Source organism: Pecten maximus, chromosome 4 (genome assembly GCF_902652985.1).
Source record: "Pecten maximus chromosome 4, xPecMax1.1, whole genome shotgun sequence".
NCBI classification, from domain to species: Eukaryota; Metazoa; Mollusca; class Bivalvia; order Pectinida; family Pectinidae; genus Pecten; species Pecten maximus.
In genome coordinates, this window is record NC_047018.1 from 25,866,358 (window position 1) to 25,884,909 (window position 18,552).

The window sequence follows — 18,552 nt, forward strand, 5'->3', positions numbered from 1 at the left end:
CATAAAGGCATTCTTTGATAGCCGTAGCATCAAAGTGAAATACACGCAAATAAAAAAAAGAAGAATTTTGACGTCATTTTGGATTCTTTCCACGCCACATTGTATTTCGAAACTGACAATGCATTAGCAACACATTACCAGTTTAACTGTTTCGCATTCCACTTCGCATTGTAAGTACTTCATCGGCTGTGAAAACACATTATTTCTCTCAACAATGATGAGATACGGGGGTGTTGAAATACATGCCATCATTTTACCACAGTACGTGTTCCATTATTTTCCTCTCTGTTTAACAATCTGTTGTCGACAACAGTTCGTGTAACTCTTCTCTTTCTATTATACTTTAGTATGCTACATATTATCATTATGACATCATATATGACGTATATGAACTCTTTCCTGATTGACTGATTATCCAAGGGTCTTGTGCTTGTGATAAATCATATACTATTGCAATGAGAAAACCACTTCCGGTGCAATTTGAAAGCCTGCCAAAATCTACCTTTTTGACGTTTTCTCATCGCCAATATTTCCCCGTGAATTCGTACATTTGTATTTCAGCATGTATAATCGACCAGCCCTCACAACAATCCATCGTAAGTGTTAATGTTTACAGTACGTTTATATCCCTACCTCACAGATTGCTTACGTCATTGTCGTCAATCATGCGCATTCCTCGCCTTGTCGTCTATGTCGCACGCATCATATATTGTGACGGATGGACCTGAGCAGATAGGGTTCACCGACTCGTGAACTTCACAGACAGGTTATGCACACATGCGTTCATCTGAGGATAGCAATACAGGGCCGCGTGGAATATGGCTTTGATAAATCGCGATCTTCACCTCGACTTAGTTGTGTATACTAAATACGTGTAACATACGGTGTACAAGGTCTCGGACAGGTCCGTAATACATAGTATTTCACTATAAATATATCAATTATATCAAGTGATATGAATCTCCACGGAATCAATAGGATAATGTTCGATGAGTATCAATCCGTAAGGATATTAAACAACTAAACTGAATTTTAATTAAAATGGGCGACACTAGAAAATCCACACTCCATTCTGTTCAATTCAATGTAATACACAGATTGGGCCTTCACCTCAGATATTTAGTTTTACCGTTATCTAAAAGTGTTGCACTCAATGTGTTCTCTAACACATCTCTGTGATGGTTGATGGTTCATTGATAAATCTCTGTGATGGTTCACTGGTACATATCTGTGATGGTTCACTGGTACATCTCTGTGATGGTTCACTGACACATCTCTGTGATGGTTCACTGACACATCTCTGTGATGGTTCACTGACACATATCTGTGATGGTTCACTGATACATCTCTGTGATGGTTCACTGACACATCTCTGTGATGGTTCACTGATACATCTCTGTGATGGTTCACTGACACATATCTGTGATGGTTCACTGATACATCTCTGTGATGGTTCACTGGTACATCTCTGTGATGGTTCACTGGTACATCTCTGTGATGGTTCACTGACGCATCTCTATGATGGTTCACTGACGCATCGCTGTGATGGTTCACTGACACATCTCTGTGATGGTTCACTGATACATCTCTGTGATGGTTCACTGACACATATCTGTGATGGTTCACTGATACATCTCTGTGGTGGTTCACTGACACATCTCTGTGATGGTTCACTGATACATCTCTGTGATGGTTCACTGACACATATCTGTGATGGTTCACTGATACATCTCTGTGATGGTTCACTGGTACATCTCTGTGATGGTTCACTGATACATATCTATGATGGTTCACTGGTACATCTCTGTGATGGTTCACTGACACATCTCTGTGATGATTCACTAACACATCTTTGTGATGGTTCACTGGTACATCTATGTGATGGTTCACTGGTACATCTCTATAATAGTTCACTGACACATCTCTGTGATGGTTCATTGAAATATATTTGTGATGGTTCACTGACACATCTCTGTGATTGTCCTTGTATTGGTGGCCACAAGGACAAGAGTTTTGTTGTTGATAACTAATGTTGGCATTAGGGAATCCAGATTTTCAACAGTACAATGAAATGAAAAATTGGCATTGAAACCATTATTTATTTGAAAACGAACTACCAGCACATAAACTACGATTTTATCAAACAATAGACCAAATATGCATCTCTTAGTTTAAAACTCGTTCATTGGTCTATAGGATACACTCTTATACTTTAGAAAATATTGTTTGCCCAAAACGACCATTATTACAAATATTAGACCTGACTTTTACTTTCGAACTATCCAGACTGTATATCAAAAATGTATAAATCTAAACTCTATCAACATTTTAAAATAGAGATGTGGCTATCATTTTGGACTTCCACCAATTTTCTAATTTAGAGATGAGCCTTTTACTCCAAACATCATGGTTTTAAACTAGAGACGTTCAAATTTCTAAACTAGACATGTGCTTATTACTTTGAACACTTCCAGCAAGGTTCTAAAATGGAGATGTGCTTTTTACTTTGAACTTCCATCAAGGTTCTAAACTAGACATGTGCCTATTAATTTGAACATTTCCACCAATGTTCTAATTTAGACATGATCCTATTACTCCAAACTCCCATCAAGGTTCCAATTTAGACATGATCCTATTACTCCAAACTTCCATCAAGGTTCTAATTTAGACATGATCCTATTACTCCAAACTTCCACCAATGTTCTAATTTAGACATGATCCTATTACTCCAAACTTCCACCAAGGTTCTAATTTAGACATGATCCTATTACTCCAAACTTCCACCAAGGTTCTAATTTAGACATGATCCTATAACTCCAAACTTCCACCAATGTTCTAATTTAGACATGATCCTATTACTCCAAACTTCCACCAATGTTCTAATTTAGACATGATCCTATAACTCCAAACTTCCACCAAGGTTCTAATTTAGACATGATCCTATTACTCCAAACTTCCACCAATGTTCTAATTTAGACATGATCCTATAACTCCAAACTTCCACCAAGGTTCTAATTTAGACATGATCCTATAACTCCAAACTTCCATCAAGGTTCTAATTTAGACATGATCCTATAACTCCAAACTTCCACCAAGGTTCTAATTTAGACATGATCCTATTACTCCAAACTTCCACCAATGTTCTACTTTAGACATGATCCTATTACTCCAAACTTCCACCAAGGTTCTAATTTAGACATGATCCTATTACTCCAAACTTCCGGCAAGGCTCTATATTTAAGATGTGCCTTTACATTGACCACTCTAAGCACTCTATCATGTAAAAATCTCGGGATACATATCTTATCTCGCGCATGTGATTATGAGGCATATCTATAAGCGTGTGTTGACATGTGTAGAAATCAACAACTCACTCATGTATAACACAACTAATCATAATTAAGTGTATTTGTGTTGGTTTAGTTCCCGAGACGCTCTTTATCACTACAAGTAAGCGCCTGGCAGTATTTCTAAGCTGATAATCGTGTTAGAAGGAATCCTTGTAAATATTTGATTTACGTTATCGCTGTACAAAGTTTAAAGCTGGCTACATGATTTAATACTATCCCGCTACAAAGCTTCTTATACGGTTAGATAGTCATGTTACATTGTATTAAGACGTATCATTACGGTCAAATCGGGTCATACTCGTCTTAGGATTTAACTTATATATATAATCCCCTGAAGAGCGGCAGAATGTAGCCGCGAAAGTACTAGGGAGACAGCAGATCTGTGTTTGGCTTTTTATTTTATTATTATTTACCGTCACATGGACATTTCAACTTTATTCTATATATGTATATATATATATAGATACATGGTTTGTTAGTTCATTATCGAAAATCTTGTCTGCAGAATGAAAATATTACAATTACTATTGCACAGTCGCTAGATGATATTAAACGTGGATTAACTAGAGATTTGACAACAAACAATTTTAAATATCTACCTATAACAGACAGAATCACACAAATCTCTACAGGTATATACACTCCATTCTAAGTATTTTTTTTCAAAAGTAATTAATATGTAACTGGAGTACAGTGAGATACCACACTTCTGATACGTACGAGTATATATCGGTATTAGACTGTAAGGTATGGTCGCCTATAACACACAGGGGGAGGGACGAAAACAAATAACCGTATTTAGTCAGGGTCAACAGAAACGAGATCCGTGGTTATCGACAAAACACATTTAAACTCTCACAAAATAAATATTGACATGTCAATTTAAAACACTTTGGTAGTCGAGCTTTTCATGTTATCACGGGCAAAACTTCTTACGATTTCGTGAACTGTGTGGAACTGGTACAGATCCGCGGTACTTAGAGTGTCCAAAGACCTGGTGTAGGCAGTGTCTGGCTTGGTCTCATCGTTCGTGGCCGACTCGTAAAACAAACCTATGACCTTTCCCTAAAAGACTATCATGTTCCATTTATAAATCATACGCATTATCAAGGATCTATTCTCTTGAATTGATTTCAATTAAATTGCGTATACGTTTTGATTTATACGAACGTTAATAAAATCCTAATACAAACGATGGTCGAATGACAGCAGTTTACGTGAGTTTAGACACTAGTTAGCGAAAAGCACACGCATAGCTTATTTGATTGCTTACCATTATACAGGACCCCTGTTCGTATCAAAGTGTTATTCTCGTGAAGGACCATTCGTGGAGAAACCATTTCAATAGAAGGCTCGTGTATTCCAACAGAATGGGCTATATGCCTATATATTAAACTTGAGACTATCGACATTGCGAAAATGATAAGTAAATTGGAATATTATAGGGTGAATGTTTGCCAATGTTAAAAGCAAATATTTTAAAAGCTACATGTATAGTACCAAAAATGAATTTAAATTTCCTAATTTAAATAGGAAAGCGTTTGAATGGACTGTCACTGTGAAATCCTAACACTGATTTCCAGTATGTGTATATCGGTATAGGATAAACGTATTGATTAAACAATACCTTCCATATTGTAATTGATTTTGAAAACCTTGTCGTATTCTCAACAGATACGTGTGTATTTACCTGTAATTACTGTTGAGTAAATAAACCATATATACAGGTATTCTGACGGAATCATTAGCACACAACGCTATACTAACAACCGTAATTCCTACCCGTTATAATGAGGGCCGTGTGGCACACCGAGCCCCAGCAATTACTCGCAGGTACATAATGTATATAATAATCAGCATATTCTATTACACCGATCTACACAATTAGTGTTTAAAACAAGAAAAGTATATGTTTTGATCTGATTTCTCTGTCAGCCGATTTACACTGGTAACGTTTGGGGTCAAGGGCCTTTTGTGGCGACGATAAAAACGAGTTAATATTATATACACGCTTGGTTTTCGGAGGTTTTATCTTGCAGATCTTCAAGGGAACTTGAGTAAATTGACGATTACAGTCGTAACAAAAACGGTGAATGTAAGGGGTTATAAAGCGCCATCTATTGTTGTGCATGCAGGCTTGGCGCGGAATGAAACAGAGCGGACCAATTTACGAACTGAGTAATAACGTCTAGCGTCGTACTAAAGTAACGTGAAACGGACCTATCCGAGAGAGATATAAAGCCCAGTCAACTTAGGGGTTTCCAACTCCCTTATCCATACCTTGTCCACACCGAAAAAATATCGTAAAACAGCCATTTTATATGTTTCCTATCTCTTGAAGTACCTACATTGAAATGATGTCGTTGTCGAATGTTTCATTTATATATATATAGTGTTAATAAAACATATTTAAAGTTTTTATGTGAAAGGGTATCGCACAACAAGGCCAGGAGGTCTTTGTGGAGAGAAATCGTTAGGAACATCCACGCATATAGCTTGTTTACACGATATGCATAGACCCTTGAAGCGGCAGTTTTGTGCAATTGTATATTTACATTTAATGGTGTCGACGTTATAATTATAATGATATAATTATGTTCCTACAAATAACCCAGATATAGGTTATGGTAAGCTACCTATCAGTATACAGTCATATTTATATTGATAATAACACCTGTCGTTTCACGTCCGCGTGCGCTATCAGTGTCGTGTAGGCTCGAGACTGCTAACACACATTCGGTGGCACGTACAAGTGACATGCATCGATCGTTACCATGGAAACAGACCCAATGACGTTAACGCACACGCAAAACTCACCTGTCATTTTGCTGGCTTTCACACCTGTGCAGATTATCGTATATCCCTCTCATTGACGTATCCTGTATATCCCAAGGACATCAGCATCAATGGAAAGTAATCTGACTTACTTATATGTACCGTGGTCGTTATTTTTTTCCATGTAACAAATACACCAGATAAAAAAAATCAACTGTCACTTTTCATAATCGAAAGCGCATGAAATAGTAGAACACAATAATAGCCGAGCCGTCGATCAAGCCCTATTACAACGGGTAGTACAAGTGAAAACAATCCAACAATAGGTTCTATTCATGATCCAACAGTTTCTCCAAGAGCTCTCGAAAATCGTCCCCTGAAGCATTCCATAGGACGTGTGTAACGTATTCGGGACCTTTCCAGTAACACGTTGGCTTGTAGCAGGAACATGGATCGATATGTCCTTCGGAGGAGAAGTCCGTGCTTAAACTTTCAGGTGGTCGTCAACCATACTCGGTTTCTCTACTGACCTTTCCGAATTGTCAACACGAAATTTAAGTATATACACGGTGTGTAAGTCTAGGCCTGTAGGCAACAGTGTATAGATACATCTATACATATATACACAGGTTCAATTTTTCCCTACTGTGTCGGCTCACACATACAAATGTACACACTGGTTCTGCTAGAATGAGCCTTTTTCACTTGGCTCGAAACTCTCTACTTCTTCTCTGTATACGTACGTCACCGTTGCTTTCGACAATGTAAATGCTCCAACGGCTCCGTGTTTACACATGTCAGCAGGCCAAAACTTACACGGCACGGGTTCTCTGTCCACTGAGCAAACACCGCTGGTCCGTACAGCTTCCTCTTATAGAAGTAATGAAAAGTACACTAGAAACACCATTGTTTTGTCCACTCGTTCGATATCTTCTGAAGGCCGCGAGAAATATGTCGCGGGACTTTTCACAGTTTGTCCTCAGTATTTCCGAGTATTGACCGGTGCGGAGAAAATATATTAATCACGATAACGTTCGGGTGTTGTTTGAAGGGTAAAAGCTGGAGTAACTCGCTAGGGAAGGCCGTGTATGGTCAGGTAAAGGTTCGCCGTCTTGTGCGTTTTAATCTATAACAAATGACACCTGAGCTTTAGTATGTCTCGTCAATGAATGACTACCACTGTGACCAGGTAGATAGCGTGACGTCAGGGGATACAGTGAACCAGAGGTCATTGGTTTGACTCCTGCCGAGGACGACAATAGATCATGTCGATGGTGGCCAATCATGATGGATGTTTTCGCAGTTACTATAAAGGAGTCGTTTGTAGTGATATTACGTACAGTCCGATTGACCTGTGGTCGAAATTCGTTGGCTACTCTACTGTTTATATTTGAAAATGTCTCGATCGAAGGACCATAGCAACGAGCATTTCACTTTTATAAAACGAAAAATTCTCAAAAACCAAATAGTTCGGATAAGTGATATTCTTTTTCTGCTAGAGTTGAAAGAACGACGAGTGTTTACACTCATTCAATCCTGCCTATAACATTGAATAGTATTTGGGAGGTTATTTTCCAGGTACACACGGATGCGCAAGAATGAAGCGCCTACGTGATGACGATGATTAAATATAGGGCGTCTGTCTGATAATGAATTAAAATGGCTGACATATGTTACTTTTTGGATACAGATTTACAATAGAGGTTATCATAGATATAGCATAATCATATTTAAAATCACATTGGAGTGATATGATATATATATACATTATGTATATACTTACATGCAAAAAATATGTCAATACTTGATTTGATGCATTTCAAAATATCATTATTCTTCTGCACCGCGATCGTTTTGTAACATCATTTTGACATAATGTCCTTCTTTGTCCCTACCAGAATCGCGTCACCAAAGTTTTGATCGGTAATTCAACATTATTTTTCAGAAAACAGGAAACGAAAAACGATGCCAATATCATGAGCTAAAGAGATGACAATTTTCTACATGTGTATAAAATATTGTATAAGTCCGTTGAAAAATAAAACCAAGAAAATTCAAAGAAAAACAATAAAAGATACATGTATATGAAATTTAGAGGAAAAACGACATGTTTTGAGATAGTTCTGACACGTTTAACTTCGGAGTATACTATTGTAAATATGTCAAATATCTCCTTGTTTTTACACCTAAATCCACTTAAATCAAATTTGATTTTACCGACTGAAACTTTTTCGACTTGCCATTGTTTAATAGCACATACCTCAATCAAACTTTGCCTGTTTTTGTAAATTACTTAAACTGCTTGATTAACTTACATTATTTTATCCTAGAATTTGAGTAATTTGAATAAGCATAATTTGAAATTAGATATAATCTTATTCTAACTTAGTAATGACTTAATTTAAAATGACTTTATTTATTGCAATGATCATGAAATAGAATGTAAAATGGAGGCACCCGAGTAAGAGAATGGAAGTGAATTTGGATTCATGCATTATTGACGTTCCGGCATCAAATATTAACAAAATAAAAATATCAACAGAATCAAATTGAAATGAGAAATTTCAAAGGAATTAAACATTTCACACTTACGTTGTCCATTAAAGGTGTTTAAACGTGTTGATGTATCTATTGGTAACCTTGTCACCATCCTTGGTTTCGTTTTGAAATGAACCCGAATTTCACCTAGATTTATATAATGGTATTGTCGATGAAGTAGAAGACGCTTATCATTCGGAACACCTCGTCTTATTCTTGTACTTTTTCAATGCAATCGGAACCCCTCGTCATTTTCTTCGAAAGTAGACTCGCAGACGGAGGCGATGTGTTCCGATTGTTTTTCAATGGTCTCGATGCAAGTCGACTGACAGTTTCGTTATTATTTCGGAATTCTCTGTTGTTTTCAGACAGCAATGTGTCAGTAAACACATTTTACTGATAGCTTTAACAGAGAATTAAGACAAGGCGCGTCTCCAGATCACCGTTAAAGAATATGTGTTTTAGACACTCTCTTACACTGCTTAGATTTGATACGGCAAGTGCTATCAGGTATTCTTCCTTGTGTACATGATATTTTAATGTGTCCACATATCTCTATCTGAGCCCTATAGCTTATGAAATATCAGATATGACATGTACATGGTGCCGACAATGCCTTATCGTATCACACGCATGTCAGGAGCTCATCACAACTACATACTAATGTACTTAGACGGAGAGCACGCGATAACGTTCCCGAACGCGCGTTTATCCCTAAACCACTACAAGTACAAGTCTACCGGCATGGTTTAAAACCATCGACTTCCAGGAATGATCTTATTGTCACAAGTAATATTATACACATTACAGTGGTAAATAAGATGATGTTATGTACATCAATATGTACTCAGTAGTATTGTTTTATATCTATTATTTTGTAACACTATTATGTCAAATGAAAACAAATTGTCAAGAGTTGTCAGTCGAACCAAGACAAGTCGAGTTTTTTTAGGCGAATTACTTTGAATATTTGTCCTTTTGACAGTGAGTGCCATAGTTTTGCATCGTCGTAACTAACAGGCTCGGGACTAGCCGGTTGACCCTTGCGACAAAAGCAGAACAGATGGAATAAAGAAGTTATCCTTTATATTGCCATAGGCTCAACTTAAACTTATTTAAGAACTTTGATACTGACAGAAATAGTTACACCAGAGTGACACAGTATAAAATATATCTAAAGTTTATATGCAATATCTGGAAGCAACAAACACGCAAATAGCTTCTCGAATATTATTTGTCATGTTGTATTTTCTTTATCCGTACAGACAAGAGTGAGTAGAATAACAACGTCAGAATACGCTATATGACGTCACACAGTCCTAGCGGGGCAGCACTAACCGTTCGATTATTGCATCTACAATTTAGTTTTCAAAACGGGGATTATTTTGAAGACTGGTGGTAAACATACCTGTTGTTTCTGTTAAAAGACAACACAGATAACAAAACCCGAGCTGGCAGGAGATAGTGAGAGCGCGATAATTTTTTCTCCACAAAAACTCGATAATCTCAACCGAGTTATCAGGCCTATTCAGGGAGCGTTCGTGTGGGTATCGGAATTTCTCATCACACTGAGCGGTATGTGTAGTACACAGAGAACAGGGCCTTGTCCTATCTCTGGGCAGATCGAACGATTACGTTCTCAACTATAGATTAGCGCGCAGACGTAAGAAAGATAAGTCGAGGAAGATTAGTTACTATGTTAAAGGGATATTGTCATCATTTAATGGTCACTAGTAAAAACAAAACATTCAATTATCGTTTGCTAAATTTCATACGGAATTGCCAATGGCTACTCGCAGTATAAAGAAATGTAGACTTCTTTAGACTTTGGAAGTAGGTTAACTATAACAACACAAACACTTGGTGAGAACCGAGACAAGGTCATTATCATTAGATGAAAATTACTTTTTTTCTATGGAAATATCATTATGTTATGTTTTGTCTGAATACTTCTCGCTTCCATTATATATACAGGCATGGAGGAATCATTTTACAACAAACTTTTCAAGTTAACAACAGAAATAATCCAAATAAAGTGTTGCGATTCTTTGCCGAACCATACTTCCAGGGCCAAGTTGTTCAAGAGGTGATTAGGCTAATCACAGTTTAAGAACAATTTTAAAATTTTGATTAAATCATTTCTAGCAAAACTAACTTGACATATTTCATGAAACTATTACACTCACCAGTCTCTTCCTACCTGCCCATTTTAATGAATAAACTCAGGTTTTAAAATAAAGGAGAAATTAGTTTATCACACATCAAGTAATTAAGCTAATTTTATTTTGAACAACTGGGCCCAGGTGAAGTAAAACGGTCTCTTACCTGAATTAAAACTCATTGAACTTGTCAGATGGCTCCGGACAGAACCTGACTGCATCTTTTGTTTTGACACTGAAACAAGAAAAATAATATTTTTATTGAATATAATATCATCTTTATTTGATGTGAACATATCCCCTTAATATATTAGCACGCGCATTATGACGTCATAATTACGTCAATGCATGTCGAACGTTCCTACATCATTGACAAGTTTATGAACATTGTATTTCATGCTCTCTAAACACGACTCCATTGTTAGTCCAAAATAGGTGATACTAAAACACGACGCCATTGTTAGCCCGGAAAAGGTGATACTAAAACACGACTCCACTGTTAGTCCAGAATAGGTGATTCTAAAACACGACTCCATTGTTAGTCCGGAGTAGGTCATACTAAAACACGACTCCATTGTTAGTCCGGAGTAGGTCATACTAAAACACGACTCCACTGTTAGTCCAGAATAGGTGATTCTAAAACACGACTCAATTGTTAGTCCGGAATAGGTGATACTAAAACACGATTCCATTGTTAGGCCGGAGTAGGTGATACTAAAACACGACTCCATTGTTAGTCCGGAGTAGGTCATACTAAAACACGACTCAATTGTTAGTCCGGAGTAGGTGTTACTAAAACACGACTCCATTGTTAGTCCGGAGTAGGTCATACTAAAACACGACTCAATTGTTAGTCCGGAGTAGGTGTTACTAAAACACGACTCAATTGTTAGTCCGGAGTAGGTGTTACTAAAACACGACTCCATTGTTAGTCCGGAGTAGGTCATACTAAAACACGACTCCATTGTTAGTCCGGAGTAGGTCATACTAAAACACGACTCCATTGTTAGTCCGGAGTAGGTGTTACTAAAACACGACTCAATTGTTAGTCCGGAGTAGGTCATACTAAAACACGACTCAATTGTTAGTCCGGAGTAGGTGTTACTAAAACACGACTCCATTGTTAGTCCGGAGTAGGTGTTACTTAAACACGCCCACAAGATTCCAAAAGTGTGATAGCTCCCGTCACTTACACGTGGTCATCTGTGGTCATCTGTTGACGTGGTCATCTGCTCAACAGATGACCGACCTCTCAACCTTAGGACGAAATGAATACATTGTTTGGTAAGCCACTAAAGCTTAACAAAACGGCAATTTTTCTCCCTTTTCCAATTAAAGGAATTTTTCGTAGAGAAAACCTTGTCAATACGATGAATGTGTTACAGGGGAGGGTATGTGTGGTGTGAATTAGTTTTAATAAGGACATTTTATTCGATAGAACGAATGTTCCCAACGCGGGGTTTCTTTAAATATGTTTAACGGTCCATAGGCAACAAAGCAGCAAAAAGTGGTTTAAGACGATATATCTTACTGACTTGTTGTTACGCGATTGTCGTATACCGGCTATTTCAAAGGAAGATTGTCATACATCTCTACCGAAGGAAAAGTAAATACATAAATCTCTACCGAAGGAAAAGTAAATACATAAATCTCTACCGAAGGAAAAGTAAATACATACATCTCTACTAAATGAAAAGTAAATACATACATTATCTACTAAATAAAATTTAAATACAAACAACTCTATTAAATGAAAAGTAAATATATACATTTCCACTGAATGAACAGTAAATATATCTCTACTGAATGAACAGTATATACAAACAACTCTACTGAATGAACAGTAAATATATCTCTACTGAATAAACAGTAAATACATCAATCTCTACTGAATGAAAAATAAATACATACATCTCTACTGAATGAAAAATAAAATACATACAGCTCTACTGAATAAACAGTAAATACATACATCTCTACTGAATGAACAGTAAATACATACATCTCTACTGAATGGACAGTAAATGCATACATCTCTACTGAATGAACAGTAAATACATACATCTCTACTGAATGAACAGTAAATACATACGTCTCTACCGAATGAACAGTAAATACATACGTCTCTACTGAATGAACAGTAAATGCATACGTCTCTACTGAATGAACAGTAAATGCATACATCTCTACTGAATGAACAGTAAATACATACATCTCTACTGAATGAACAGTAAATACATACATCTCTACTAAATGAACATTAAATACATACAACTCTACTGAATGAACAGTAAATATATCTCTACTGAATGAACAGTAAATACATAAATCTCTACTAAATGAACAGTAAATACATACATCTCTACTGAATGAACAGTAAATACATAAATCTCTACTGAATAAACAGTAAATAAATCTCTACTGAAATGAACAGTAAATACATACATCTCTACTGAATGAACAGTCACTACATTACATCTCTACTGAAGTAACAGTAAATACATACATCCTACTGAATGAAGAGTAAATACATATCTCTACTGAATGAACATTAAATACATACATCTCTACTGAATGAACATTAAATACATACATCTCTACTGAATGAACAGTAAATACATAAATCTCTACTGAATGAATAGTAAATACATACATCTCCACTGACTGAACAGTAAATACATACATCTCTACTGAATGAACAGTAAATATATACCTCTCTACTGAATGAACAGTAAATATATCTCTACTGAATGAACAGTAAATACATCTCTACTGAATGAACAGTAAATATATACCTCTCTACTGAATAAACAGTAAATATATCTCTACTGAATGAACAGTAAATACATCTCTACTGAATGAACAGTAAACACCTACATCTCTACTGAATGAAAAATAAATACATACATCTCTACTGAATGAAAAATAAATATATAAATCTCTACTGAATGAACAGTAAATATATACATCTCTACTGAATGAACAGTAAACACATACATCTCTACTGAATGAACAGTAAATACATACATCTCTACTGAATGAACAGTAAATACATACATCTCTACTGAATGAACAGTAAATACATACATCTCAACTGAATGAAAAATAAATATATAAATCTCTACTGAATGAACAGTAAATATATACATCTCTACTGAATGAACAGTAAACACATACATCTCTACTGAATGAACAGTAATACATATATCTCTACTGAATGAACAGTAAACACATACAACTCTACCGAAGGAAAACTTAATACATCTGTACTGGAGGAAAAGTAAATATGCACATGTTTACTATACATAAAGTGTGCCTCTTCTTTCAAGCAATGTCGACAAATTTCAATGAAATAATCAGGTTAATTGAAAATAAATGCACCCCTGTATACATGCAAAAATGTTAAAACTTTAAGTAAATTTGGTAATTTTTTGATGCAAGCAACAGATAAAAGAAAATGTCTTATGAATTTGTCGTTAGTGATTATATAAAGTTCATTTGATTTAATTGTATTTAGTAATAATGTAAGGAATTATCCTCTGCCATCTTGAGAAGCATGTTCTGTATGACTATTGTATTATGTAGTTGTAAAACCTATATGCTGTATTGCATTTGGTGAATAAAAAACTTGAAACTTGAAACGTATATTTTACAGGTAGACAAGAGACATATCGCTGTCTACCCGATGAGCTATACAACAACATAAGTCGCTGCACATGATCCCACATAAGCTATCAAAGAACATTGAATCCTAGAGGTACGTCATTATGTGTATGTATTGTGTATCAATGTTAGGTCAATCTCCACTAGTAACAGTAGGTACAGTAACAGACGATGATTTATAGAGTTCGATCTCACATTTCAGAAAATGAAGTTTTTGTTTGTTATATTGAATATACTGAAAAACCACATGCCTACAACAGTTTGATGCGACATAAAAATCTTTTATCGTTCTTTAAGACCAGAATAAATAATTCATTTCACCAATGTTTAGTTGACATATTGTCGCTATGGTATGTTTAAACCGTTCACAATGCTTTGCTATATATGATTAATGATTCATAACAATACATGTGACAATATGAAATATACATTTACAGCATTATTTCAACATATGTTCATCAAATAGACAAAACGCATTCTTTAATCGGCCTCGATGATTGTTGTTGGAGAAAATGGCGAAAGTATCATTCGCCCGAATAGATAACTTTCACAGGTGTCTGGATACACTTTTGAATCAATGTTATACTCTTTGATTATAACCTTACCACAGCCTAAGGATATATAAATAATAATTCTTACATGAGCTGTACGAGATAACTTAACTACCTGATACATAAGAGTGTATGTAACAATTTGACATCATTACGAACAAAAAGTAGATTATTTATATACAGATATACTAATGATATTACAAACATTCAGTATCCATAATCTTCATCAAACCTTCATCTGCCAAAACGACCTTGATCTACTTTTGTCTGTTGGAACAACGTACTGTCTTGTTAAACAATATTGATAATGTTATACTATCTATGTATACTGTCCATTATTCCATAACATTTGAATTTCGCGACATACAAACACCTTAAAAAGAAAGCTGGATGTTTCTATAAAGTAAGTGAAATTTCATGTTCGGGAAATAGAAATCATCACGATGATCATACACCTTAGTTCGATACATTGTAGTCAGGTTTTAACTGAGCGGCTGACATAAAATACTATGTAGTGTACTTCATTTGAAGCCCAGGAGAAAAATACAGTCGACGGTTTTATTTAGACTACATATCCTCATCATGCCTAAATGTGAATTTGAAGGAATTTCCAACTCTTCGTTACAGATCCAGGTAAGTTTTGATCAATTAAGCCTCAAATAAAAACTAAGCTGGCGGAGAGGCACACATATTGGTCCATAGAGGTGTACCAACAATCTGCTCGAATATTCTATTCAGCAAATGATTGGGAGGGTAACGATTAATGCTTCATAATTATTTGATATTCTTTTTTGTTGTTTTGTTTTATTACAATTATATTGGTGGGTATGTTTAATTTGAACCGTTTAATAAGAATGCAGGGATAACGACCTTAGAGAGTATTGGATCATTAGGTATTGCTGACGTTTATAAAAGTACTGAATGTAAGTAATTAATAGTAGTTTATCTACTGTAGTGACTCATGTATCTTATATATCGATATCCGAAATACAAACTGTGGCTTATAACACGGAGAACACCACGTAGTCTAGTGTGGTAAGGGAGATCAGTGTTTATCAGTCTACACCTAGCAAAGGAAGCATTTAAAAAATATATCCCACAGGAACGTACAACACGTATCTCAACACAGGTAGTGTATGCTACCATTTAACTTCCAGTGTTGTCATTAAGATTACGTTGATATCAGAAGAATCTGAAGTAAAAAAATGACGATTTATAATAAATTACTTTAATATTTTTAATTTCGGTATCGTAATTGATATATAATGAAACTATTACAGGTAACTGTGACTGGACAAAAGGTTTACAAGACACAGACTTGGTAACTCCAGGTAAGTATGGAGTACTTTTTTTAGTAATCATATGTTTAATATAAGGTTTATTTTTCGCGTGATATCGCATGTTAATTTTTGAAATTCTTTACATATATAAACCTATATATTTGTATGCAAAACCCTAATATACCCAAGCATATTGTGAACGTAACCTCCAAGTCACGAATATAACTGAGCTGGTTTAATTAACAGGTATATATTGGAATATTTACCGAGTATTTGGTCTGCGTATTTATTTTGTCGAATGAATGAATTAGAAGGCGTATATAGCAATCATTGAGTGGTGCTTATTTTTTAATGAAGTCGTTTAAGAATACTTAATATTTATTGGGTAAATAGATATTTAAAAATCAAATTGTTCATATAGAAAACTTTTCAAAAAAATTAAAAAAAAACTACCTGGGAGCTATACGACCATGGTACCATAGCATTTCCCAGATAGGAGACAGGTTAAACGTGTCCCTGTCGACAAGTGGCTTCTACTTCAGACTACAAATAATGTAGGTAAATATAATGCTTACAAAGCAAAAATACAGTAATTACCTGACAAATTAACGTTTGTATTATTAGAGAATTAAACAATCTCAAATATAATCACAATTCAACAATCTCAAACATAATCACAATTTGACAATCTCATTCATAATCACAATTCAACAATCTCATACATAATCACAATTCGACAATCTCATACATAATCACAATTTAGTAATTTCATATATAATCAAAATTTAGATCTCATACATAATCACAATTAAACAATCTCATACATAATCACAATTTAACTACTTCATACATAATCACAATTTAACTACTTCATACATAATCACAATTTATCAAACCTACACATTACCACATTTTATCAAAACCACAATTGAACAATATAATACAAAATCACAATTTAACAATACCATACAAAAACACAATTCAACAAACCATGTATAATCACAATTTAACAAAACCATACATACTAACAATCAATCGAGACTCTTTTATAAGGCAATAAACATTCTGATTAATATCACTAACAAATAATTATAATAAAAACTGGAAGATAATGTCAATCAAAACTGATATCCATTAAACTAGTTCAAAAGACGCTCCCCAAAAGTAAATGGAAATGATTCGCCAGGGAGTTTGATTAACATGCCAACTTCATGTTCACAGAAGCGCCACAGGTAAAATAACCTTCAACAACTTGAGCTATGGAGTTCATTATATACCTTTAGAACGACTATCTTCAATGAATTAGCTAATTAAATCGCGTTCGCTTTTATCATGGTATCGCACGCATGTTTGACGTAGGTGAATTCGAGACTGAGACCTGGCTAATTGATGGTGTCGCTCGTCTCCCACTGTTTAGGACAGGTAAAACACCTGCTGTTTGATCAATACTGTCAGGAACATCTGTTTACAGCCTCAGTACCATAGGTAAGAAAACGTGCAGCACAAGGAAGAGACAGGATGCAACATTATGTGTTATTTACTAATGTAAACAGAAATAGGGTCATTTAGGTTTCATCTGTCACAGGAAAATTGATATTGATACATGTATATAAGTCCCCGAATGGCAAATGGCTAGGAAACACGGAAATAATAAAATCTAGAAAAAGGAAGCCATTAGTGTCAAAATCATCATGGTAAACATACAGCTTATTTGTAAGCTGTTACTGTTTATGTATCAGTTAAGATCGAGGTAAGCGGCTGATGTTCAACAATATGTCGTGTCGTTCATTGTAAGTTATTTATCTCCGATCGACAATGAAAATAAAGTGTTATTAATATATAAAACATCCATACATCCACGGTTAAAATCCGAAGGTCAATCCAATCAGCCTCGCATTAAAAAAAAAGTTACTTCTATCATTTTCTTCATTTTAAATAAAAGCAAACTGAGCAAGGGCTCACATAGATATAGCCTGCTTAACCTAATTGATAAAATCAATCAGTCAAGAGGTGAAAGAGATCTTGTACAATTTTTTTTTTTTCAAAAGTGGTCAAGTGAGGCCAACATCCAGTCAGATGTTTAATTTAATGGGATAATGCTTTACACTAGCGAAATTCCTTCATGTTAATTACTACTTACGGTCAGACACATATGTTGAAGCTTGTTCTCTGCGCCCCAGTGTTCATTACCACTAACGGTCAGACACAGATGATGACGTATGTTCTCTGATCACAA

The 18,552-nt window shown here is 35.3% G+C and overlaps 1 protein-coding gene across 5 annotated transcripts in view; it reads right to left on the reverse strand.

The window, feature by feature from the left end:
* The window catches only part of LOC117325621 (probable 3',5'-cyclic phosphodiesterase pde-5), a 79,254-nt gene that overhangs the window by 49,917 nt on the left and 10,785 nt on the right, over nucleotides 1–18,552 (reverse strand). For 4 of the 5 annotated variants that reach the window (XM_033881970.1, XM_033881969.1, XM_033881968.1 and 1 more), the window contains exon 2: nucleotides 10,989–11,057. In XM_033881970.1, coding sequence (XP_033737861.1) covers nucleotides 10,989–11,057 — 69 coding nt within the window. Of the gene's footprint in view, nucleotides 1–6,167; nucleotides 7,254–10,988; nucleotides 11,058–18,552 lie in introns of those variants that run through there. The other variant, XM_033881972.1, reaches the window with a different exon arrangement.